The sequence below is a fragment of the Symphalangus syndactylus genome, chromosome 8 (genome assembly GCF_028878055.3).
Source record: "Symphalangus syndactylus isolate Jambi chromosome 8, NHGRI_mSymSyn1-v2.1_pri, whole genome shotgun sequence".
NCBI lineage: Eukaryota > Metazoa > Chordata > Mammalia > Primates > Hylobatidae > Symphalangus > Symphalangus syndactylus.
The window spans coordinates 75,646,463-75,671,903 of NC_072430.2; the positions used below are offsets into that span (position 1 = coordinate 75,646,463).

Consider the following 25,441-nt stretch of genomic DNA (forward strand, 5'->3'; position numbering starts at 1 on the left):
TTGTTGGCTTGATGATTTTTTTCCAGCTATGTGAGTGATTTACTTTTTATATAATTTGCATCTTAAAAATCAGAATATAAAGTTTCTTATTTCAAATTTTATTCTTAGACTTCTAGATTACTTCAGATTACTTAAATTGCCCACTTAATTCTTTGACTATACTTTTTTTTTCCCTTTCTTTTTTATTTCTAAACTAGAAAAGACATTAAAAAATTGTTATGGCCCACATTTTGGAACATTAATTTTTAAAATGTACTAATTTTATTATACTTCATACTTTATTATGCTTTATTAGATTGTATAGGACTTGGATTTAGTTACTAAGTAGAACTGAAAAGAATATTTATATAAGAAAAAAGTTATATTACCAGTGATAGCCTGCTTTATATTCTGAAAGTTGCAGCAGTGTCTTTATTGTATATCCTTTTAAGGCAGCTTCATCACTGAGAACTTTTTTGGGAGTCTGGAAGCATACTTTATTTGGTTTAGAATTTAAACATCTAATAAAACCAATAAAAGATCTCCCAGATAGCTAATAAAATATATTTTTCTTTTGGTTCATTTTCCTCAGCCACAGCTCTCTTCCATTGTCAAAAAAGAATGTATACCCTGTATTTAACTTAAAAAGAAGTGACTTTAGTAGATTTATGGTATTAAAAAGATCTGTCGCTTTAGTCTAAGTGTAGAATATCTGGACCTTAGTTTGTCCATATATGAATGAAGGACAGTATTGATCATGCAGAGATTAGAGATTTAAAAGTTTTAAATATTTCATTTTAAAGTCCAAATTGATGGAATAATTCTCAATTTCTGCCAAATATAAGTAGAAAAAAAGCTTTCAACATAAACCTGTTTTTCAGTCATAAAGCTGAATTCTTCTAGTGGCGCAAGCAGCTAAATGTGGTCTGAGTGATATCCAGTCTGATTCTTAAAAAAAGTCCAGAAAGAACCATATCCCAGCTGAAACCAGTTCTTACAACCACCTTATTCGGTGGTCCACTCTGAAGTTCCTATTCTCTTACTTCATTATTGCCCGCACATTTGTTCTAAAAAATGAAATTACTTGCCTTTTTAAAATGAAAAATAAAAACACTGAATGATTCAGAAATACCTTTTGCTTTTGCTACCTTCTCATTCTTTTGCTAAAATAAAGCCAATTTATTGTTCATCTAAAATTTCTTGAATAAAATGGATTGAAATTACAATGTTGGGTGCAAATGACTGTTTAATTCTTAATTTTTGAAAATAACATGGTTTGATGTAGTTAAAATGTATTTGTATTTACTTAATTTAGACGAGGACCTATTAAACTTGGAATGGCTAAAATCACGCAAGTCGACTTTCCTCCTCGAGAAATTGTCACATATACAAAGGAAACTCAGACTCCAGTTATGGCTCAACCCAAAGAAGGTGAATATCTATCCTTAGTATGTATAATTGTCATTGAGCACCTGTGTTAAATACATAGATTCTTCTTTTCTTCCTTTGATTTTTGTTTTATTTCTTTTTTGCTTTTGTGTTTTGGCATATTTTCTTGGGGAAACATGAGAAAACTAATGCTTTACAGTTTCTGTATTTATGTCTTCATTTTTTGGAGTTTTAAAACTTATTAGACGTTAGCGTTGTAAGCTGTATGTGTGGTTTCTTAATTTTATTGACATAAATTTAAGTATTTCAGCCCTTATTTTGTCATTAATGTATACTGCTTCTGGAAGCCGAAAAGCTTAAGAATGTTCTATTTCTGTCATTGAGCATAATTCTTCCCCAAAAGAGAGTGGGTCCCATAGTAAACAAAGTCATGGAAATTATTTCTGAATAGCATACTGTACCCTGATGTTATTCATACTAATGAACAAATCTAGACTTAATTCTTAAATTTTCTCTTATGATATAGGGGCTCTATTTTGTTGATTAGTTAGTAGCCTGTAATTTGTGTATGATATGGGGACGTATGCACAGACCTATTGAATGTGGAGACCCTTTGGTTCTTAAACCAGAAAGCATTACAAATAGCTAACGATTCAAGCATAAAGTACTATGATCTCATTTTCCCAGTGAGGCTAATGAATTTATATCGTACAAAAAAAAAAAGATTTATGTGAGATCCCTAATACACTTCACAATGTCTTATCTGAAGCTTTTGGGGCCACATATATATTAGAATTCCAAATTTTTCAGATTATATAAAAGTAATAAAATATATGTATCATATGTTAACACTCTAATAGTATTTTGGGCGTTAATATTTTGGCAGCAAAGCATATGAACATGCTAAGTGAGATAAGTAATGATTATAAATAGCTTTACCTCTGACTTTACCATGTCAGAGTTTACCACCACATGAGTTATGGATTTTAGAGCTGTTAACAATTTTAGAATGGAAATTTTATCAGATGTTTAAATTAATGTATTTTTAAATTTTTAATTAAATTACCATGTTTCTCCATTAAGGAAAAACAAAAGTTGTATTCATTGCAGAAAGCCAGGAAATACAGGTAAGCAAAAACTAGTTCAACCATTGTGGAAGTCAGTGTGGCGATTCCTCAGGGATCTCGAACTAGAAATACCATTTGACCCAGCCATCCCATTACTGGGTATATACCCAAAGGACTATAAATCATGCTGCTATAAAGACACACGCACACGTATGTTTATTGCGGCACTATTCACAATAGCAAAGAGTTGGAACCAACCCAAATGTCCAACAACGATAGACTGGATTAAGAAAATGTGGCACATATACACCATGGAATACTATGCAGCCATAAAAAATGATGAATTCGTGTCCTTTGTAGGGACATGGATGAAACTGGAAAACATCATTCTCAGTAAACTATCGCAAGGACAAAAAACCAAACACCACATGTTCTCACTCATAGGTGGGAATTGAACAATGAGAACTCATGGACACAGGAAGGGGAACATCACGCTCCGGGGACTGTTGTGGGGTGGGGGGAGGGGGGAGGGACAGCATTAGGAGATACACCTAATGCTAAATGACGAATTAATGGGTGCAGGAAATCAACATGGCACATGGATACATATGTAACAAACCTGCACATTGTGCACATGTACCCTAAAACCCTAAAGTATAATAAAAAAAAAAAAAAAAAAAAAAGAAATCCTTGAAATCCCTGTCTACTACCAAAGAAAATCTTTAAATTTTCATATTTGCCTAAACCTAAAAAAAGTTAGGATTGTGGCCGGATGCAGTGGCTCACACCCGTACTAGCACTTTGGGAGGCCAAGGCAGGTAGATTGCTTAAGATCAGGAGTTCAAGACCAGCCTGACCAACATGGTGAAACCTTGTCTCTACTAAAACTACAAAAATTAGCCGGGTGTGGTGGTGGGTGCCTGTAATCCCAACTACTCTGGAGGCTGAGGCAGAAGAATTGCTTGAACTCAGGAGGCAGAGGTTACAGTGAGCCAAGATTGCGCCATTGCACTCCAGCCTGGGTGACAGAGCGAGACTCTGTTTAAAAAAAAAAAAAAAGAAAATTAGGATTGTAACTATTTACCACCTTTTGACTTAATAGTAGATCATCACAGACACTTTTAACTACTCTCCTTTTGCTGCCCTCTGAGGATGGAAATGAAATAAATACATTAAACTTTTCCTTTCACTCTTCTCAAAAGGAGGCAACATTATGATACATATAATTACACTTTCAAAATTTTGAGGAAATCGGTATAACATTTTTGTTCAAGTATTTTTTTTTTTTTTTTTTTGAGATGGAGTCTTGCTCTGACACCCAGGCTGGAGTGCAGTGGTGCCATCTTGGCTCAGTTCTCCCACCTCAGCTTCCTGAGTAGCTGGGATTACAGGTGCCTGCCACCACGCCCAGCTAATTTTTTGTATTTTTAGTAAAGATGGGGTTTCACCATGTTGGCCAGGCTGGTCTCGAACTCTTGACCTCAGGTGATCCACCCACCTTGGCCTCCCAAAGTGCTGGGATTACAGGTGTGAGCCACTGTGCCTGGCCATGTCCAAGTACTTTTTACTTGACCATGTAAATGTTCTGTGTGTTCATTGTTTTCATTCCTGCTGTTCCATTGGTTGGTAAGATAGCTTTTGTAGATGCAAGATCCTCATCCTAACAGAAGAAAAACACTGATGGTAAACTTGATTGAGACACAAGCAACTTTTTTTAAAAAGAAAGGAAAGAAAGTGTGGAGCTTTCAGTATGAGAATACTAATACTGCAGGATTCTGTAATTTCTAGAAAATATTATTTTATTAACTAGTATATTAATTTGGTGAGTATTATTATGTCTGCCTTTTAGGAGCTACATTAGTAGATACGTTAACTCAGAAAGTGAGCAGAATAGCCAAAATGAACGTACAGTGACTCATTTAAAAAAATAAATTAGGCCTTTTTCTTCATCTGATAATTTGGAGATTGTATTTTTAGTTACACTATCATACTTATGGTACAATGCGTTTTGGATTTTTTTTCAAATATAAAGTATTCTGAAACTATTTTGAGTAATGCCTATTATATCTATAGTTATATCCAGTTTAAGTGAAGACTTTTTTTTTCTTTTTTTTTTTTTGACAGAGTCTCGCTTTGTCTCCCAGGCTGGAATGCAGTGGTGCCATCTCAGCTCACTGCAACTTCCACCTCCCAGGTTCAAGTGATTCTCCTGCCTCAGCCTCCTGAGTAGCAGTGACTACAGGCGTGTGCCACCATTGCCAGCTAATCTTTGTATTTTTGGTAGAGATGGGGGTCTCACCATGTTGGCCAGGCTGATCTCAAACTCCTAGCCTTAAGTGATCCGCCCGCCTTGGCCTCCCAAAGTGTTGGGATTACAGGCATAAGCCACCACATCCAGCCAAGATTTTCATTTTTTTCAACTATTTTCATTTTTTAAAAATAGTTTTTTCTAATTACTGTAGTGGTATATTGTAGAGAATTTAGAAGTACAGAAAGGATATAGAGAGGAAATGTCTTTGATACTGCTGTGTACAACCCATTGTTAATATTTTGGTTCCAATGAATATGTCTCCAAACTTCTTTTTTTTTTTCTTTGAGACAAAGTCTCGCTCTGTGGCCCAGGCTGGAGTGCAGTGGCGTGATCTCAGCTCACTGCAAGCTCCGTCTCCCGGGTTCACGCCATTCTCCTGCCTCAGCCTCCCGAGTAGCTGGGACTACAGGCACCTGCCACCATGCCTGGCTAATTGTTTTGTATTTTTAGTAGAGACGGGGTTTCACCATGTTAGCCAGGATGGTCTCGATCTCCTGACCTCGTGATCCGCCCGCCTTGGCCTCCCAAAGTGCTGGGATTACAGGCTTGAGCCACCGCGCCTGGCCGTCTCCAAACTTCTTATTTAAATTGGTGACTAAAGATTATAACACCAAGAAGTGCCTACCACTTATCAGGCATAGTGTGAGACACTTTGCATAATCTATAATGCTGTCACCAAAACCCTGAAAGTTAGGTATTGGTTTTGTTTACACACAAGCTGAAACGGAAAGAGGTAGTTTATCAAGCATCACATAGCTAGTAGCTGTGATTGTAAACCAAATGTGACTGATTCTAAGGTGTGCTTTCTCTCGCCACTGAAGTAGCAGCTCATGTTTTTATAATAGTAACCTATAGTAAGTAGTTTAGTTATATTATCTAGCACTGATTCTAAGTTGTGCTTTCTCTCACCACTGAAGTAGCAACTCATGTTTTTATAATAGTAACCTATAGTAAGTAGTTTAGTTATATTATCTAGCACTGATTCTACAAGCTTATTGAGTATTTGCTCTATGTAAAGGCACTAGATTATCCTTTCTTTGGATTTATTGTCCTTTTAGTTACAGGTTGAGGTATATAAGTGAAGGAGAAGGGAAAAAAAAGCATCCTGATACCATGGAGCTATCCTTACCCTTTGGAAATAGTTATAAAAATGAGATATTTGGGCAGTATCCTTTGGGGAAAAAAAGGATAATTTCTTTTCTATTTCATTACAGTTATTTTCATGTCTGGAGCTCTTACATTAAGTTTCTTTTCCTAAAGTGTGTAAGTTTTAAAAAGAGAGAAAGAGAAAAACCTTAAAATTAAGATTTTATAATGGAAACACTGTGTGCTTAACTGTTCTTGTGCTTACCCATCACTTTAATACAGTGGTTCTCAAACTTTGCCTGGTTGGTTCCCATTTAAGAATTACGTAATGAATTCCAAAACTCACCATAAAACAAAACTGGTGAAATCACAATTGGAGTGTAACAGACAGCAAATTAAACTTCGGTAGGCAGTAAAATCCATGCAGAAGTAATGTGACTTACCAAATTGAAGGTAAAAATTGGTTGTAGATTTAACTCTTATCTTTCTTTTGTATTCTTTTTTTAAAATAAAAATGGCCTAGCCTATTCCTTTAAAAAAGCAGTTTTTATTCTGCCTTGTTTTTCTTTTTCCCTCTTCTGGCCACCTTCTTGCTTTCCAGTTTACTCTGTAAGGTGGTAGCACTGTTTCTGAACTGCGGTGCTTTGCTGTCTTAAAGCGCCTACTGTGAATGAAATTGACTAGCACCACGTGACTTCAGTCGATTTTCTTCTCAGCAGGTGAAAAGCTTCTCTTGGCAGGAACGTGGTGCCCACGGATACACTCCTGGAAAAGTTTTAGCTCTTTTGAAAAAATGGCATTATTTTTTCTTATTCACTTCTTCTGTATGGATTTTTTTTTTTTTTTGCTATTTTTTGAAAGATTATTAAAGGAAAAAGAAATCCTGAAGGTTACCTAATCAAATCAGCTTGTTTACCTCTGAGGAAACTGAGGTTCAGGGAGATTAATTGGTGAGTCTAAGTCCACCGTCAGAGAATATCAGGCATACATCCAGAAACTGGCACTTGATTTCTAGTGAAGTGCCATTTCTCTTATTCCATTCCACTTTCTTATCTGTGAAGGAGTTTATAATTACTGTTGGTATTGGCTTAGTAGCCAGATATGTTTTCTTCAATACCTGTTGATTAGCTTTATTGTATGTAGAATATTAATGTATGTGAATATCTTGTAATCACTTATTGCATGATCTTAACATTTGGAGTTCACTCCCAGAAGACCAATTTTGTATGCCTTCTGGTTAATACATCGCCTTTATCTAAAATGGATTTTTCTGTAATCCCAGCACGTTGGGAGGCCGAGGTGGGGCAGATCACCACAGGTCAGAAGTTTGAGACCAGCTTGGCCAACATGGTGAAACCCCATCTCTACTGAAAATGCAAAAATTAGCCAGGTGTGGTGGCACACACTTGTAATCCCAGCTACTTGGGAGGCTGAGGCAGAATTGCTTGAACCCAGGAGGCAGAGGTTGCATTGAGCCAAGATTATGCCATTGCATTCAAGCCTGGGCGACAGAGTGAGACTATGTCTCAAATAAATTAATTAAATGGATTTTTAAAAGATCCTAGAATGAATAACACATTTAATAAATTAGTTTTAACCCTCAGAGGACCTATAAGAATATAAACAAAATTGAAAATTGAAGCATTTGTTCTTAATCTTGATTGAAAGACTTTAATCAGCATATCTGAAACCCTGGCCTCAGAAAAATATAATATTTGATGAGATCACAGATAACAAGACCTATGTAAGGGTGCTAATACTGCCAAAATACAACCCAAATTTTATATAAAAAGGACTGTGACTGGTCAAGGTGGTGTGCACCTGTGGTCCCAGGTACTCAGGAGGCTGAGACAGGAGGATCACTAGAGCCCAGGAGTTTGAGGCCAGCCTAGGCACATAGCAAGACCCCATCTCTTAAAAAAAAAAAAAAAAAACTACAGAGAGACAAATTTTGTGTTAAAGGAAGTGGTATAATTAAACTATTAATCTTTTCTTATTTTCCTGCAAAGTTAGCATTACATCTATATTGAAATCGTTAATGATTAAAAAGTCAGCTGTGTATTTTCCCTTGTTGAAGAGCCAAAGAAACCCAAGTGACCTTGCATCTTATTCTAGATGGTGTAAAAAAAGAAAAGGAATGGATTCCATTGATACATTCATAAAACTTTGTCCCAATGAAGATTCTCTTTAATATGCATTTGATTTTAAAGAGTAAGGTATGAGAAGATGAAATGATGGACAAGTGGATTGAAATAGAGTGATTCAAAATGAAGCTGACCCAGAAAAGAAGGGATTTTTTGAAAATATTAAAGGAAAATCATTCCTGTGTAATCTGTATTTTTAAACTAATGATTAAAGCATTTTCCTCTAATATTTTCATAGATGTTTGTGAAGTTATTCATAAGTTGAATTTTTATAAGTCAAATCATATTTTTATATGCAGCAAATGTCCTGACTTTTCGAACTCAGTGTCAGCTTCCTTTATACCAGGAATAATCAGACTACCTTGTAAGTTAGGAATTTTTCATAGGATATTAAATTATCTTAAAATGGGATGCACCAGTACAATAAAACTACATAGTAAATTGATAGACAACAAACATATTTCCTAAACAACAGTGCACTAATGATGGGATTTGTTTTTCACTTCGTATTGAGATTTAATCATTAAAATTGATAGATTCATAAGTAGCAATGTTTGCTCAGTAAGGATTTTCTAAGATACTGTATATTACCTTTTAAATGTCTTGTAATATTTTAAAATAATTCAAAGTATGCTTTGTGGCATACTCTTAGCTTAGCTTAAAGGTATCTTAAATGTAAAATGTATCTTAAATGTACTATGAGGTACAGATGAGAAAACTTGCTCTGAAGGCTCCTTCCTTCAGTTTAACAAAAGCCACCCATTTCACAGATGATTTAACTTTGATTAACTTACTCCATTGTAACAGATTATTCCAACAACTGGAATTTCATTCTTTGGTGTTATTTCTAGGTGCAGCTTAATTTACAAAACAGCTTTTCTTTCTGTCTCACCAAAATACATCACAATTTTGATGTTAACTCAAGGTAGAAATTCAGTGGTTCATTAAACCTAGTTTTAGCATTCATTGACAAGGGATTTGTCATTTTAAAAGTAACTGCTACTTTTATGCACTCTTTACTGCTCAGTTTATAACCTTAGATTCCTTGTCAGAGAAAGCATGGAGTTAACCACTTAGCATATTGTAATGAATATTCATCAATAAATTGATGTGACATGGCAGCCCCATTTTTCAGTCTTCCTGCTCTGTTACAGTCTTTTCCAGTTTTAAATATAGCTCATCATGTAATAAGAACTAGCTTAGAAAATCTTCAGAACTGTAATTTTATATTTTTGGCCATGTTAATAGTCCTTTGGTAGCTATCATATTAGCTTATAACAAGAAAAGCATATTTGTTTCAGAAGAACATTCTTTAATCTGATGTTACGCATTTTTGCCAAATATTTGGTAAATTTGATAATTATTTAAGATCAACCTTATAGCAAAAAGATTGCATTTTACAGTTTTTAAGAACAGCATTATCCTTTGTTTTTATGTTCCTTGAAATTTATTTAATCATTTTTATGAAGCTTAAGTACCAATGATAGTTTTAAAATCTGGTTTTAATCCATGTAGAAAGGGAGGGTATGTACTTTAATTCTAAAATAAAACCCTGAGAGCATGTATTTAAATAGTTGATACTCATGATTCAGCTACAACTGAAATAACTTATATGGACAAATAGGCATGGCAAATGCTGTATAGTACACAGATATAGATCACTGTCTGACATATTTCATCTACATTTTAAATTTTAAGAGGAAAAGAGTGTCTATAAACAAGATCTTTTCTGTTAAATATGTAAATTATGAGGTCACTTAGCACTAAAGTACTGACCATATGCATTATGACAGGAATTTGACACCTGTCATTGGAAATGGTACTTAGAGGCCATATAATACAACAAAGTTGAAGGAGGAGAATAAGATGTGGGTAGGAGGCTGTAATTTATAATTCATAGTGCTCAAGAATGACCTGTTCCTGGGTGATTCAAAATTCCTATCTTTGATTTTAGGATTTACATACAGTGAACCCTACTAGAAAACAAACTTGATTAGGATAACTGGTAGCATTAGCAGAAAGTAGAAAATATATGTATATTCTTACAGTGAATTTTTAGTTGAAGTAGATGTCCTATTATTCTAAAAGACAACTTGTAAGTTAAATGTAATTAAACTATTTTATTACATTATACCTGCAGGTGACTTTATGGAAGAATTTCATTCTAATGCTTGAGTAATATAGTATAGAATTGCTACCAATTATACTATTTTCAGATTAGTAATTCGTTGTATATGAGAATTCATCTAAAAAGGAGTAGTGTCTTTCTGTTTCTCTATGTGATTATTTTGCCCCAAAAAGCTTTCATTTTTTTAAGTAGCACAAAAGCTATAATTGGCATGCTTTGTAAGGAAGTGTCAATGTGCAAGAGAGTGGCGATCACTAAGAATTCTTTTACGTGTTCTTTCCCCTTTGCACCACCGCCTCCTCAGCAGGGTCACTGAGATCACTAGCTTTTCTTGAAATGGCCATTTTCCCTGGCAGGTGCATTATACCCTGTATTTTCAGATTGTTTTTCCTTTCTGAATGTTTGGCAGGTTGATTGCTCTGGCTGCATTGACGGAGAAAGGGCTGACAAATGTGGTTAGGCTGGCTGAAAAGACAGTGATTACTGTTTTCCTTTGTGGCTGATTGAGGCCCTTGAAAGGAAAAATTTTAACCTTCACCATTTGGTTCAAAAGTATGAGCATATATTGAAATCACTCGTGCCATTTATCCTAGTTCTGTAAACTTGTCAGAACGTAAAAATCGCTCAATTTCAAGTAATGTAGGATTGGCATACGTCATTATCATTTTGATTAAGTTGGAGGTTGTATCATTGTGTGCATTATACAGTGTCATTTAAAGCTTTCTTTCCACAGGTACAGTTATATTTTTATCGCCTATACTGTAGAGTTAGAAAGATTTTCATAGCTCTCTAAACCTAACACTATGTGTGTGGTTTGGCAGCTGGTGTGGCCTACAAGCTGCATTTTGTTTGCAGGGTAAAGACTTGTCTGTAGGCCTCCTGGAGTGCTGGTAATTGCACAGGCCCGCCATTGGGGAGAGACACAGGATTGGAAGCAGTGAAGCGGAAGAATGTTATGCCATCCCATTGCCACCTTGTAGCAGAAAGACACAATCCCAGCAGTGCCATCTGGTTGTTGCTATCTAGTCAGCTGGCCTGGCTGCTGGGACCATGACTTGGCAGCTGGTTCCCATTCTTGACCATTCTTTTGTGTACATCGTATGTATGTGTGTTTTAGATAATTTTGAACATGAGTCAGGGAAATGACTATAGCAAGTAAAGTCCCCTTATTGAATAGGCTGTCATTACTTGAGCTGCACTCTGGTGCAGATGCCTGCTGCCTTTCCCTTATAGACAAGTAACGCATGTGTTTAGGCAATAAAAATAAACATTTTCTTCATAAAAACTCATCTCAGTGTGTAGCAAAAGAAAAGGTAGGCAGGGTTATGTGTTCTATAACATTTTAAAATAAATGATTTTAAATTACTTCCTGGTTTGGCATGTAAGAGATTTAGTAATTTTTTAGAAGTCTTATAAACATTGTATATTATCCCAATGTATACTTTTATTCAAATTAAGAAAACATTATTTTAAGTGCTTATTGCCACATCATGTAACAATAGATAATGAGACTTGCATTTAAAATGACAGAATAGAAAATGTGGTCTTATAGCTATTATCTTCAAAATCTGCCTCTCAAATAGCAACCTGAGAGTTAATGTAAGCCATCTTTATGCCTTATGAAGGCCCATTAGACACTGATGGTTTCAGATCACAAGTAAGCAGCCAGCTCTGTAGGCTATTTTAGACGTTTGATTTTCCTCATTCTACAGCATTAATGTGTCAGCATGCTATATAAAACTATGCAGGAGTTGCATGTTGTTCTGTCTAGAATGATAAATGCTTGCAAGCTTTTAGACACTTCATGAGGAATTCATCCTAGTTGCTTATATATCTTATTTCAGTTTAGCTACAGAATTTAGGATGGCTGTTGCTGAGGTACCACATAGGTATGTATAAAAACCAAGCGGTTCCACCTATTTGATTATGTTGATAAAAATCCCTATTATTTGTACTTGTTCTGTCCAGTCAGTGGTTTACTTTTGCTTGTATCTTGGGAGTTGTGATACCTTCTGAAATACTGTCTCAAAAGTTACCAGCTATTTTCATTAAAATAATTTATTCAGCATTAGGAGATATACCTAATGCTAAATGACGAGTTAATGGGTGCAGCAAAACAACATGGCACATGGATACATATGTAACAAACCTGCACATCGTGCACATGTACCCTAAAACCTAAAGTATAATAATAATAAAAATAATAATAATAATTTATTATGTCATTCTGTTGTTTTTTTTTTTTTTTCAGATGAAGAGGAAGATGATGATGTAGTGGCTCCTAAACCACCTATTGAACCTGAAGAAGAGAAAACTTTAAAGAAAGATGAGGAAAATGATAGTAAAGGTATCTTAAAGAATTAAACTTCAAAACATTTTGTTGATTTCTGTTAAGATTCCTTTTATTATGTATTAAAGTAGGATGAAATGCTGTAAATCAAATAAGTGAATCTGATAGAAAAATAATGTGTAACATTCATTGATCCATACTGTGATAGTGAGTTGATATGATTTGCCTGACATAAATCATACTTCAAAAAATTATTTATTTTCCAGCTCCCCCTCATGAGCTGACTGAAGAAGAAAAGCAACAAATCTTGCACTCTGAGGAATTTTTAAGTTTCTTTGACCATTCTACAAGAATTGTAGAAAGAGCTCTTTCTGAGCAAATTAACATCTTCTTTGACTATAGTGGGAGAGATTTGGAAGACAAAGAAGGGTAATGTTTAATTGCTAAGATTTTTAGCTTCAGTAGTGTTAAATTACTTTAAGATTAAGAGTGATAAAAGTTATAACCATCTTTTTGGGGGGTTTGGTCTTTTTTTGTAGAGAGATTCAAGCAGGTGCTAAACTGTCATTAAATCGACAATTTTTTGACGAACGTTGGTCAAAGCATCGGGTTGTTAGTTGTTTGGATTGGTCATCTCAGGTAAAATATAACAAAATAGGCTGCTCTTAACTCATTTTTAAAATTATAATTAGTAGGTCATTTTATTTTAATTATCGGAATTTTGTATAATAAATCAATATGTGTTATTTAAAATTAATGGATGATAGTTCTAATGTTAACATACTCATCTTACGTACTTTGGAAGAAAGATTAGAAACATTATTTATATTTGAAATTCAGGACTTTATGATACAGGCCAGTTTTACTAATTTCAGTTGCTCACCAAATCCTTTGTGTAAAATTTGGACACATATTTTAATTAAATGTTTTAACATTAAAACATTTAAAATAATTAACTGTTCTAATTTAAAATTGTACTAATGTCCCAGTAGGCATAACGCTAGAGATGTCTCTCTTGATGAAACGTTAGGTATTTGTATTTTCAGAATAATAATCTGATAAAGACAAATAACTAGGATTATAAAACAGTTCTTATTATGCGTAGCATTTCTTTTCCTCTTGATTCTTCTGAGCAGTATCCGGAGTTACTTGTGGCTTCCTATAACAACAATGAAGATGCCCCTCATGAGCCTGATGGTGTGGCCCTTGTATGGAATATGAAATACAAAAAAACTACCCCAGAGTATGTGTTTCACTGCCAGGTATGGTGGTCTTTTAGCAGTCTTCCTCAAGTTTAAGAATTCATTGATGAATTAAGACAAGTGCCTTTTTTCTTTTCTTGTCAACATAATGATTTCATTGGATGGGCATTTTACTAAACCACTCCATATTTGCAAACAGATGTTAACAGAAAACTGAAGACTTCTCAGTTCAACGTGATCTGCCTTTTGTAGCTTTTCTGACATTTCTTATAATGTTTAATCACACCTAAAGTCCTTTGCAGTTGTGATTTTCTGTTATGGTGATTGACTGTATAAAAGGAATCTTTTATAAAACGTCTTTCCTACGGGGAGTTTCCCAGGAACTTACTTGTGAATATACAATTAGATGGTTGGCCCACTGAATTACTTATACATGGCCTGAGGAATTGGAACTAGATAGTTTTTTTTTTTTTTTTTTTTTTTTTTTTGGAGACGGAGTCTTGCTCTGTCACCCAGGCTGGAGTGCAGTGGCGCAGTCTCGGCTCACTGCAAGCTCCGCCTCCCGGGTTCACGCCATTCTCCTGTCTCAGCCTCTCCGAGTAGCTGGGACTACAGGCGCCCGCCACCACGCCCGGCTAATTTTTTTTTGTATTTTTAGTAGAGACGGGGTTTCACCGTGGTCTCGATCTCCTGACCTTGTGATCCGCCCGCCTCGGCCTCCCAAAGTGCTGGGATTACAAGCGTGAGCCACCGCGCCCGGCCGGAACTAGATAGTTTTAAGTAGAAACATATGGTTGAAGTAGAAAACAGATGCAGATTTTTAAAATAGATTTAGTAAAAGGTTAGAATTTGCAAGCCTTTTCTGGTTGCATTAAGTTAAAGTCTTTTAATAATGTCTTAATCTTGAATAAGCACTTAACTTGAATTAAACTACCGTGTACTCTACTGTTAGATTACTGTCAGAGTCTAATTCGGGGCTAGTTATCTTTTTTTTTTTTTTTTTTTTTTTTTTTGAGACGGAGTCTCGCTCTGTCGCCCAGGCTGGAGTGCAGTGGCGCAATCTCGGCTCACTGCAAGTTCCGCCTCCCGGGTTCATGCCATTCTCCTGCCTCAGCCTCTCCGAGTAGCTGGGACTACAGGCGCCCGCCATCACGCCCGGCTAATTTTTTTCTATTTTTAGTAGAGACCGGGTTTCACCGTGGTCTCGATCTCCTGACCTCGTGATCCGCCCGCCTCGGCCTCCCAAAGTGCTGGGATTACAAGCGTGAGCCACCGCGCCCGGCCTATCTTTTTAATACTGTAGTTAACTGAAATAACTTTTTGCTTTCTTTGATAAATTGGTTAAACCTGCTTATGTAAACAGCCATTACATTGGACTTTTAAGCCAAAAATATCTTAAAGATATATTTTTATATTTCTGAAACAGTGAACACTTTTAGTTAATTTACTTAGTTGTTTTTATAACCTCTAATACCATACAATGAAGAAAGAAATGTTTCGGATAATAGATTTTTAGAACTTGTCAGGCTTTTTCCATTTGCATCTCAAGTATAAAAATCTTACTTATTTGCAGTCAGCTGTGATGTCTGCCACGTTTGCAAAATTTCATCCAAATCTTGTTGTTGGTGGTACATATTCAGGCCAAATTGTGCTTTGGGATAACCGTAGCAATAAAAGAACTCCAGTGCAAAGAACTCCACTGTCAGCAGCTGCACACACAGTAAGTAAATAAGGTTATTTCCATTAGGCTTCTGTGCTCCTTCACCCTTAGCTATAATACTTAATAGTGGCCATCAGAGTCATCTCAGAATGTGCTTCCTTTGGTGTATGAATTCCTCACCATTTAACAACCAAGAATGAAGGCTGTTTTTTTTTTTTTTGGAGATTTATTAGAAACTCATCTCTCTTCTGCGACATTTTGTTAATAGCAAACTTCACATTAAGAATACCCACAAGTTATGAGACTTGATAATAAACAGAATGCTTATAATTAGACTAAAAATTTTGTTTTGCTTTTTGGTAAAATAATCCCTGAAAACTTTTTTTAATATCTCTAGCACCCTGTATATTGTGTAAATGTTGTTGGAACACAAAATGCTCACAATCTGATTAGCATCTCTACTGATGGAAAAATTTGTTCATGGAGCCTGGACATGCTTTCCCATCCACAGGTGGGTTAAACTTGGGAAACTGAAATTTTGAGGCAAATGTTATGTTTTAAGTGTATGTGTACCTCAACTTATGTTTCTCATAAACTTTTATAAAACTGTAGTGTTACAACAGTTTATAAGCTGAAACATGTCTAATATAGTTTGTTTATATATATATTTTACTTTGAAACCTGCTTCATTTAATTTAGATTTATGTAAATAATACAGTAAAAGAATTGTTTACAATCAAAGACTAGAGGTTTTTCTACAGAAATTTAAAATTGCAAGTTTACAAACTAATTTTCTCAGGTTTTTCTATGTAGGATAGCATGGAGTTGGTTCATAAACAGTCAAAAGCAGTAGCTGTGACATCTATGTCCTTCCCTGTTGGAGATGTCAACAACTTTGTTGTTGGGAGTGAAGAAGGTTCTGTGTACACAGCATGCCGCCATGGCAGGTAAACCTAAACTGGAATTTGCAATAATTTAAAATTCTTCCTTTAATCCCATTGAAACAAATTGTCTTATTTAAGTAGAAATCTGTCATAGATCTACTTGTTATTTGTGGCAGATTTTTTGTGTTCAGGCACATAAAATTAAAACTTAATACCTTTTTGTATAAAAGATAATTTTGGATTCATGATGTGTTCTAGATTCTGTGGGTTGTGGTTTTGTGTGTGCATATACTCATGTAAGTTAGAGATAGGCAGGAACATTCAGTAGTTACAAATACAATATGCACATGCCAATATTGACCTATAGACTTATAAGAGATTTTCAGCTGTTTCCCCTTTTGATTTATTTGGACTTTCAGCATTAGTTCAGTCTCCTGATAATTGTACAGTAATGTCACATACATATTTTAAACTGAGTAATTTTCTCCTTCCATTCTGTCTGTTTTGAAATTGTCTAGCTGTACCTTATTGCGTCCTTAAAAAAAAAATTGAGTGTCCAGATTTCATCTCAAATATAGATCACCTTCACTTCAAAGCTTTTGTTTTAAAAGTAGCCCAGATTGTCTCTCTTAAATGTAGAGATCTTTGTTTCTGTTACACCATTTCAGATATTGGACTTTTGAGGTCCGTTGTCAACAGCATGATGTTTACAGTTCCAAAGGTACTTATTGTTTTAGTAGAGTTACCAAATGTGGATGGAATAACACTCAACAAAGTTAATTCTGATAAGTTATGAGCACAGTGTTAAGTCTGTCAAAATTAAGTCAAGGCCTGATACATAAACCTATAATAAAATGTGTATGTAATTGGTCTACTTACAGGAGACTTCTCTAACATTTTCACTTTTATGAAATTAGCAAAGCTGGAATCAGTGAGATGTTTGAGGGGCATCAAGGACCAATCACTGGCATCCATTGTCATGCAGCTGTTGGAGCAGTAGACTTCTCACATCTTTTTGTCACTTCATCGTTTGACTGGACAGTAAAGCTTTGGACAACTAAGGTATCTAAAATATAGATGTCTGCTATTTGCTCAGGTTTCTGACACAAGGCGGTGATCTAATACTACATAGGAATGATGAAAACCTTTTAAATCATAATTGTTTGCCAATAGATGAAGCCTGCTAAGAAGTTACACAGAGCATGAGTGAACTACTAGATGTTGTAGTTTTTATAAAAGTATGCTAACAAGTATGGTAACCTTACACAGAATCAAAGACCAGTCTTCCCACCACTTCAGTCTTTTCGAGCATATAACTGTTTACCCTGAACTGCATTGGGGAAAAAGCCCTGAGTATCTCGCATGGCACCTCATATAGTTGTCATTCAGCTCAGCACAAAAGCTATGCATTTGCTCTTTGGAGAGTTTTTAACAGGTTATTCATAACTACAGTGGGTCACAGAGTTGATGGGAAATAGGGAAAAGAGAGAGAAACTGATTTACAATAAGTGCTGTATAATATGGCTGTATGTAGTAAACGGGAATCCTTAGGAAAGCATTGTGTAAAAGCATGGATGCATATATTTTTTGTTATTCTATGGTAAGCAGTTTAAATCATTTATTTTGGTTTTAATAAACTTTAGTATTTTAAAAACCCATTCATGTGATAAAATGATTCCTGATCCTCCAGCAATTCCAGATAAATGTGACATTGTCTTGACCTGTTGAAAGTCTCAAGACAAATCCAAGTAGGCAACATTACCTCCTGTGATAGACTTGTAATTTCATTTAATCTCATTTTATAATTAAAGTGCCTTAACTTTGCCATCTAGTTTTTCTGCGTTATTACATTATTGCTGGGAAAATGCATACCCAGCATCCGATTCTATTTAATTTAAATTCCAAGGGTTTTTTTTCTGTTTCTATCTGCCTTATCCTAAATATTGACTTTTTAAATAATTCATCATGAGACAAAGTTTAGAGATCTTTGGTTCTCCAGTTTCTGTGAGAAAACCTAATGTAAGAGATGTTCTTCACTGTTTTAGTGAACTCCTAATTATTTATCAAGTGTTGGCCTTAGAAGTCTGGGATGAACTCATTATTCATTCTTGTCCTTTCTTGATGCCTCCTTTCTGTCTGATAATGAAACAGGTTAGAAAACTTTGCCTCTAAAAGCTTGCCTTTTAAAATTGAGCATTTTCAGGTTTGTCATTAGCAGATATAAAAATAGTGTTTACCTTAACTCTAATAAATGAAACAGATGCTTAACACAGTGTCCAGCAAATAATAGGCACTTACCAATGTTTAGTTTCTCTTTTACCTCTTAATGGGGATCAGACAGAGCCTGAATACATTTAATAAGTCATCTCTTTCCTTTCTTGGATTGTTCTTGAATTTTTATTCTTCTAATGAAATTTATACAGTGGGAAAAGGTAGAAGAAGATTCTCAAAGCTCACAAGCAAAGAAACGCATAATCTAGCTAGCACAGGCTGAGCATCCCTAATCTGTAATGCTCCAGAATTCAAAACTCTTTGAGCACAGGTATGACACTCAAAGGAAACATTCATTGGAGCATTTTGGATTTTGGATTTTTGGATTAGAGATGTATAACCATAAGTATAACACAAATAAAGCAGGTCATCAAACAGTGTGTTTTGTCATAAAATTGACAAGAAAAAACATTGGCCGGGCTCAGTGGCTCACTCCTGTAATCCCAGCACTTTGGGAGGCTGAGGCAGAAGGATTGCTTGAGCCCAGGAGTTCAAGACCAGTCTGGGTAACAGAAGGAGACCCCATGTTTACAAAAAATTTAAAAATTAGCCATGCATGGTGGTGTGCACCTGTGGTCCTAGCTACTTGGGAGGCTGAGGTGGGAGGATTGCTCAACTGGTGTGTCTAAATTGTCCCAGTCTGAATGAGTGTGGGTGTGTCTGAGTGTGCCCTGCGATAGAATGGCATCCTGTCCATGGTGGGTTCCTGTCTTGTGCTGTGACCAGCTGTGACCTTGAACTGGGAAAAGCAAGTTGGAAAATGAATGAATGAATGAATACAAGTTGTCGTAAAATAAAAATTTGTAAGATACATAGTAATCATACAAAGGCATGACAGTTGAAGGATGCAGTATGAAACTGCTCAGCGAGCCTTCCGTTTTTGTCATTGTTTTAGAACTGCCTGGTGATAGGGTGTGCTCCTTACAATTTTCACTTTGCAAAACATTTATTCCTTGATTTAACCCACCACCTCTTCACCAAAAATTGAGTTAATAATTATCTTGTTTTTATGATTCTTTCTCAAATGTGACCAGGCAGGGGGGCTTACACCTGTAATCCCAGCACTTTGGGAGGCCGAGGTGAGTGGATCACCTGAGGTCAGGAGTTTGAGACCAGCCCAGCCAACATGGTGAAACCCCGTCTCACTGAAAATACGAAAATGAGCTGGGCATGGTAGCGGGCACCTGTATTCCTAGCTACTCGGGAGGCTGAGGCAGGAGAATCACTTGAACCCAGCAGGAGGAGGTTGCAGTGAGCCGAGACTGTGCCATTGCACTCCAGCCTGGGTGACAAGAGCAAAACTCCACCTGAAAAAGTAATGATAATCTTTCTGAATTGTATGTATAGCTCACATTTTATTTCAGTGCTTAATATTTGAAGTGTTTAAGGTCATTATTTAGAAATTTGATGATGTTTTTATGACCAGATAAATGCCATAGGGACTTAACTCTTGTTTATATCAATTAGCCTGTGGTAAAACTGGTTTTGTTTTATGTTGTTTTGCTTAACATCACAATTTCCAAGAACCTATAAATGATGTTAAGTGAGGACTTACTGTATTCTAAAATCTGAAAAAGTCCAAAATCTCAAATGCTTCTGGTTCCAAGTATTTCAGATAAACCTATAAAACCAAAGCAAGATGCAGAATTGGTGAGATGAAGCCAACTATTTCTCCAAAGGCTTCATACAGCCATGTAAGTTGCTAGATTTTTAGATGTGCTTTCATCTTAGTAATCCCATGTATGGCCACAGGAGGCACATTTTTGTTAGATTGTTGGCCAACTTCCTTTTCAGTAATTGAAAGTAATCTTTTTTTAAAAACTTTTATTTTACATTCGAAGGTACAAGTAAAGGATGTGTGGGTTTGTTATACAGATTATTGTATCACCCAGGTATTAAGCCTAGTATCCATTAGTTATTTTTCCTGAGCCTCTCCCTCCTCCCACTCTCACCCTTCGGTAGGCCCCAGTGTGAGTTGTTCTCCTCTATGTGTCTACGTGTATGTTCATTGTTTAGCTCCCATTTATAAGTGAGAACATGTGGTATTTGGTTTTCTGTTCCTGCATTGGTTTGCTAAGGATAATGGCCTCCAGCTTAATCAGTGTCCCCACATAGGACATGATCTCATTCCTTCTTATGGCTGCGGAGTATTCTGTGGTGTATATGTACCACATTTTCTTTATCCCATCTACCATTAATTGGCATTTAGGCTGATTCCATGTCTTTGCTAGTGTCTTTATAATAAAGTGATTGATACTCCTTTGGGTATATACCCAGTAATGGGATTGCCAGGTCAAAAGGTATGTCTGTCTCTAGGTCTTTAAGGAATCACCACATTGTCTTCCATAATGGTTGATATTCCCACCAACAGTGTAAAAACGTTCCTTTTTCTCCACAACCTTGCCAGCATCTTTTTTTTTTTTTTTTTTTTTTGCTTTTTAATAATAGTCATTCTGACTGGCACGAGATGGGTATCTCATTGTGGTTTTGATTTGCATTTCTCTAATGATCAGTGATGCATTTCTCTAATGATCAGGATGTTCATGTCCTTTGCCCTCTTTCTAATGGGGTTGTTTTCTTGTAAATTTAACTTCCTTATAGATGCTGGATATTAGACCTTTGTCAGATTCATAGGTTGTAGAATTTTTCTCCCTTTCTCTAAGTTGTCTGTTTACTCAATAGTTTTTTTTGTTTTTTAGGGGTTTTTTTGTTTTTGTTTTTTGCTGTGTAGAGGCTCTTTAATTAGATCCCATTTGTCAAATTTTGCTTTTGTTGCAATTGCTTTGGGCCTTTTCATCATGAAATTTTTGCCCGTGGCTATGTACTGAATGGTATTGTCTAGGATTTCTTCTAGGTTTTTTTGTAGTTTGGGGTTTTACATTTAAGTCTTTAATCCATCTTGAGTTAATTTTTGTATAAAATGTAAGGAAGGGGTCTAGTTTCAGTTTTCTACATATGGCTAGCCAGTTCTCCCAGCACCATTGTTAAACAGGGAATCCATTCTCCATTGCTTGTTTTTTTGTCAGGTTTGTCAAAGATGATGATTGTAGGTGTGCGGTCTTATTTCTGGGTTCCCTATTCTGTTCCCAGTCTGTGTGTGAAATAATCTTTTATCTATTTCTAGTTTGTTTTTTACTCTCTCAGAGTGTCAGTTTGCCAGCATCCTTTGGCTTTAAATTTGAGACTTCCATCCTTATATACATTAATAATAGGATTTGAAAATAAAGAGTTCATCTTGACTAATCAAGGACAGAACTTATCTTGTGATAGCAGACTGATTGATACTGCTTTTGTGGTACTGCACAGCTAGTTGAGGGGCGGTTGATATTTTTATTCTTGTATTTTAATGTGTTTCAACATAGAAGTGCCTTCTGAATAAGAATGGCAAGTGGGCATATCTCTTTCTTTGCTAATTAGGCTAGGCATTGCTTCCTTCCTTGAGCCTTATATAGAAGACTCATTTATTCATTCAATTGGGATACATGCCTCTCACCCTGCCCCCAACATCCCTCCAGTGTTAGTGTACAAAGGATGGGCCACCATAGAACACAGTGTTTTTATAAATGCCCAAGGACTCTCTGAAACTTTATCAGAAGAATTACCCTTTATTCTAACTTTTCTTCACACAAGTAGTTCCACTCTGTGAAGGGTAGAGAAGGAACACTCTGTTGAGTGAATACTTTTATATTTGGCCATACCGTGGCTCCAATGTCAATTTACACTTCCTGGTTAATTGTGTTGCTGGTATTTATTTCTGCCCTGCTGAAAAACTGATAGAGCCTCTATGCTGTAATAATGACTGATGGGCAATGTTAATTAATAATGAATGGTAAAGAGTAATAGGCAGTGTTTTTAAATAATCTCTCTTTAAGCACATTGTTCCAATTTCATTTTAAACTTTTAAACCAGAGTCTTCACACTCATGAATTTAACAGATTTTAAATATTTTGCTTCTCTGCCTCTACTTTTTAAGTGCTCGTTGACTCAAGGAATTGAGTCCTCATAAATTGGAAGACTGAATCATGAGATATTGCTGTACCTTTGTGTCCTTAAGATCTGGCTCTGCCCTGATAGCAAAACAAGATTTCTTCCTTTTCTCTCTTTCTATGAGTCGTCTTAAAAATCCCTGGGAATCTCAGTTTGGCACAGCCTCAAATTTAGTTTAAAGTAATCTACTTCTACAGCTAGCCACTAATCTTTGCCTAGCCAGAGATTTATAATTCAGTCACAGAGTTCTGGTTCATTGACTTGTTTTCATTATTTTATTGAACTCAACTATTTTTAATACAGGCTGAGCACCCTAATCTGAAAATTCAAAGTCTGAAATGCTCCAGAATTCAAAACTTTTTGACCACTAATGTGACGTTCAAAGGAAATGTTCATTGAAGCATTTCACATTTCAGATTAGGAATGCTCAACCATAAGTATAATGCAGGTATTCAAAAATCCAAAAATATTTGAAATCTGAAACACTTCTGGTTCCAAGCATTTCTGATAAGGGATATTCAACCTGTATAGAAGACAAACAGAAATAGATGATTTTCCATGTATGGAAGTTTAAACCAATAAAGACAGTGCTTCTAATATATTTAAAAGACTCTGTTACCATCTCAAAATACCAAATTTTAAATTCACAACAGAAGCACTTTGGCAGGTCTGAAAAATGGCTGAGAGAATAAGGAGTGAAAGCTTCCACAGGGTAACAAGAATTCTAGAAGAGTTTGATTATGGGTAGACCTGGTAGATTCGCTTAATGTTCTACCACATTTAACCATACTTGTTACAGATTGCTGTTAAAACATAAGAATTATTTACTTGGGGACAAGATGGATTTTGAGATGTGTGCACAAATGCTTATCAGAACCATATTTACCATGAAATGACGAAGTTAAGATTGTTAATGTGGTAATTTCTTGGAAGGGGGAGTTTTCACACTTTTGTAGTCCATACACATCTTGAAATTATTCACACTTTCTGATAAGTCTTAGAACCCCTCCTTATATTAATAGCTTACTTAGTTAACTCTCAAAGGGCACCAGCATTAAAACAGGGTTAAAAGTTCCTTCTAGTCCTTAGAATAACAACTATGCATATTTAGACAAGTTAAGATGAAAAAAATGCTTTGAAGTTGGGTGTTCGTAGGGAAGGCTGCCTATTCATCTGGACCCAGGCCTGCGCAGCAGCATTTGCCTCAGTAACTTGCTACTGGCCAATGTCCAGCCTCTCCTTTGCATATTCAGAAACTCAATTTAATCAGTATACTAGAGTTGATTAGACAGGGAGTGCTAACTGGAGCTAACAGGCTCCTAAGACACTGGTACATTGGAGAATGTCAGTTTATTAATTTACAATGAAAAACATAATTGCCAGAAGGCCCAGATACTCCTGTGAGCCTGACCAGCTCATTGTTTCCCTGTAGACAATCCACATGGGAAGCCAAATTATAATCAGAAGATTGCTTGGTGAGTAGGGAGTTGGAACAAAAGAAGTTTTATAATTTGAATGTTTAATGGCACCAAGCTAAGATAGCCTGATTCATTCTAGCCTTGCCATGGGGTAGTAATTCTCAAAATCCATTGGTTGAGACTCCCTTTCTCCTGGACGATGCTTGAATGGGTACTGTCTTCATTTTCCTTGTAAGACTGTTTCTTTGTATTTCTATTTTAATAGACACATTTGGTCTCAAAAAGTTAATATATTCAGTCAAGTTATATAGAAAGGTATTTTTGACCTTGGAATCCATTTCTTTGGAAGAGAATCCATTTATTTCTCTTCTGATCCAAACTGATGACATATTTATTTCCCAATTCTCTAGGAAGCATCTCACTATTATCTTCACGTGTTTAATGTAGGTACTCTCTTTGTTATTAATCTAGAACTCCCCACTTACCCCAGCTTTGAAAAATAATCTATATTCTTTTCCCAAAGCTGCCATAACAAATTACCACAAACTGCGTGGCTTAAAACAACTAGAAATTTATTCTTTCACATTTCTGGAGGCTAGAAGTCCAAAATCAAGGTGTTGACAGGCTAGTTACTTTTGGAGGTTCTGAACGGAGAATCCATTTCTTGTCTCTCTCCTGGCTTCTGATGGTTGCCAGCAATCCTTGCTGTTCATTGGCTTGCAGCTACCGTCATTCCAGCCTCTGCCACTGTCATCAGATGGCATTCTACCTGTTTGTGTCCGAATTTTTCTCTTTTTTTAAGGATACCAGTCATGCTAGATTTAGGACCCACCCTAATTCAATATGACCTCATCTTAACTTGATTACATCTGCGAAGGCCCTATTTCCAAATAAGGTCACATTTACAGATATCAGGTAGACACGAATTTTGGAAGACACTATTCAATTCAGCGTACAACCTTAAAGAGCTTAAGAAAAATATGGCTTGACTCCTGACCATACTCTGTTGCCCAGGCTGGAGTGCAGTGGGGTGATCTCGGCTCATTGCAACCTCCACCTCCCAGGTTCGAGCGATTATCATGCCTCAGCCTCCCAAACAGCTCGGGTTATAGGCATGTGCCACCATGCCTAATTAATTTTTGCATTTTTAGTAGAGACAGGGTTTCACCATGCTTGGCCAGGCTGGTCTCGAACTCCTGGCCTCAAGTGATCTGCCTGCCTCGGGCTCCCAAAGTGGTTGGGTTACACCCAGCCTTGTTTTTCTTTTTATTGTAATCTTTTACCCAGTTACAATGCATCCTGTTTTTGTCTCTGGCTGCATATTCATCCACTGAGCAGATGAATTTTTTTTTTAACTTTCAGGTTCAGGGGTACGTTTGCAGGTTTGTTATATAGGTAAAATCATGTCACGGGGGTTTGTTGTACAGATTATTCCATCACCCAGGTACTCAGCCTAGTAACCGTTTCCTGATACATTTAGCAGTCTTCTTTTATATTATAAATACAAATAAGTTTTAATCTAATTTGCATGTAGCTTTTTTTTTGTATCATATAAAAATGGAATCATAGAGTAGAAAATACTCAACCAGGCGCAGTAGCTAACTGCTGTAATTCCAGCACTTTGG

The 25,441-nt window shown here is 36.0% G+C and overlaps 1 protein-coding gene across 15 annotated transcripts in view; it reads left to right on the top strand.

The window, feature by feature from the left end:
- The window catches only part of DYNC1I2 (dynein cytoplasmic 1 intermediate chain 2), a 62,353-nt gene that overhangs the window by 26,590 nt on the left and 10,322 nt on the right, over positions 1-25,441 (top strand). For all 15 annotated transcript variants that reach the window (XM_063644698.1, XM_055289721.2, XM_063644704.1 and 12 more), the window contains 9 exons: positions 1,295-1,410; positions 12,356-12,451; positions 12,661-12,823; positions 12,934-13,033; positions 13,531-13,656; positions 15,170-15,316; positions 15,654-15,767; positions 16,070-16,203; positions 17,058-17,202. In XM_063644698.1, coding sequence (XP_063500768.1) covers positions 1,295-1,410; positions 12,356-12,451; positions 12,661-12,823; positions 12,934-13,033; positions 13,531-13,656; positions 15,170-15,316; positions 15,654-15,767; positions 16,070-16,203; positions 17,058-17,202 — 1,141 coding nt within the window. The remainder of the gene's footprint in view (positions 1-1,294; positions 1,411-12,355; positions 12,452-12,660; positions 12,824-12,933; positions 13,034-13,530; positions 13,657-15,169; positions 15,317-15,653; positions 15,768-16,069; positions 16,204-17,057; positions 17,203-25,441) is intronic.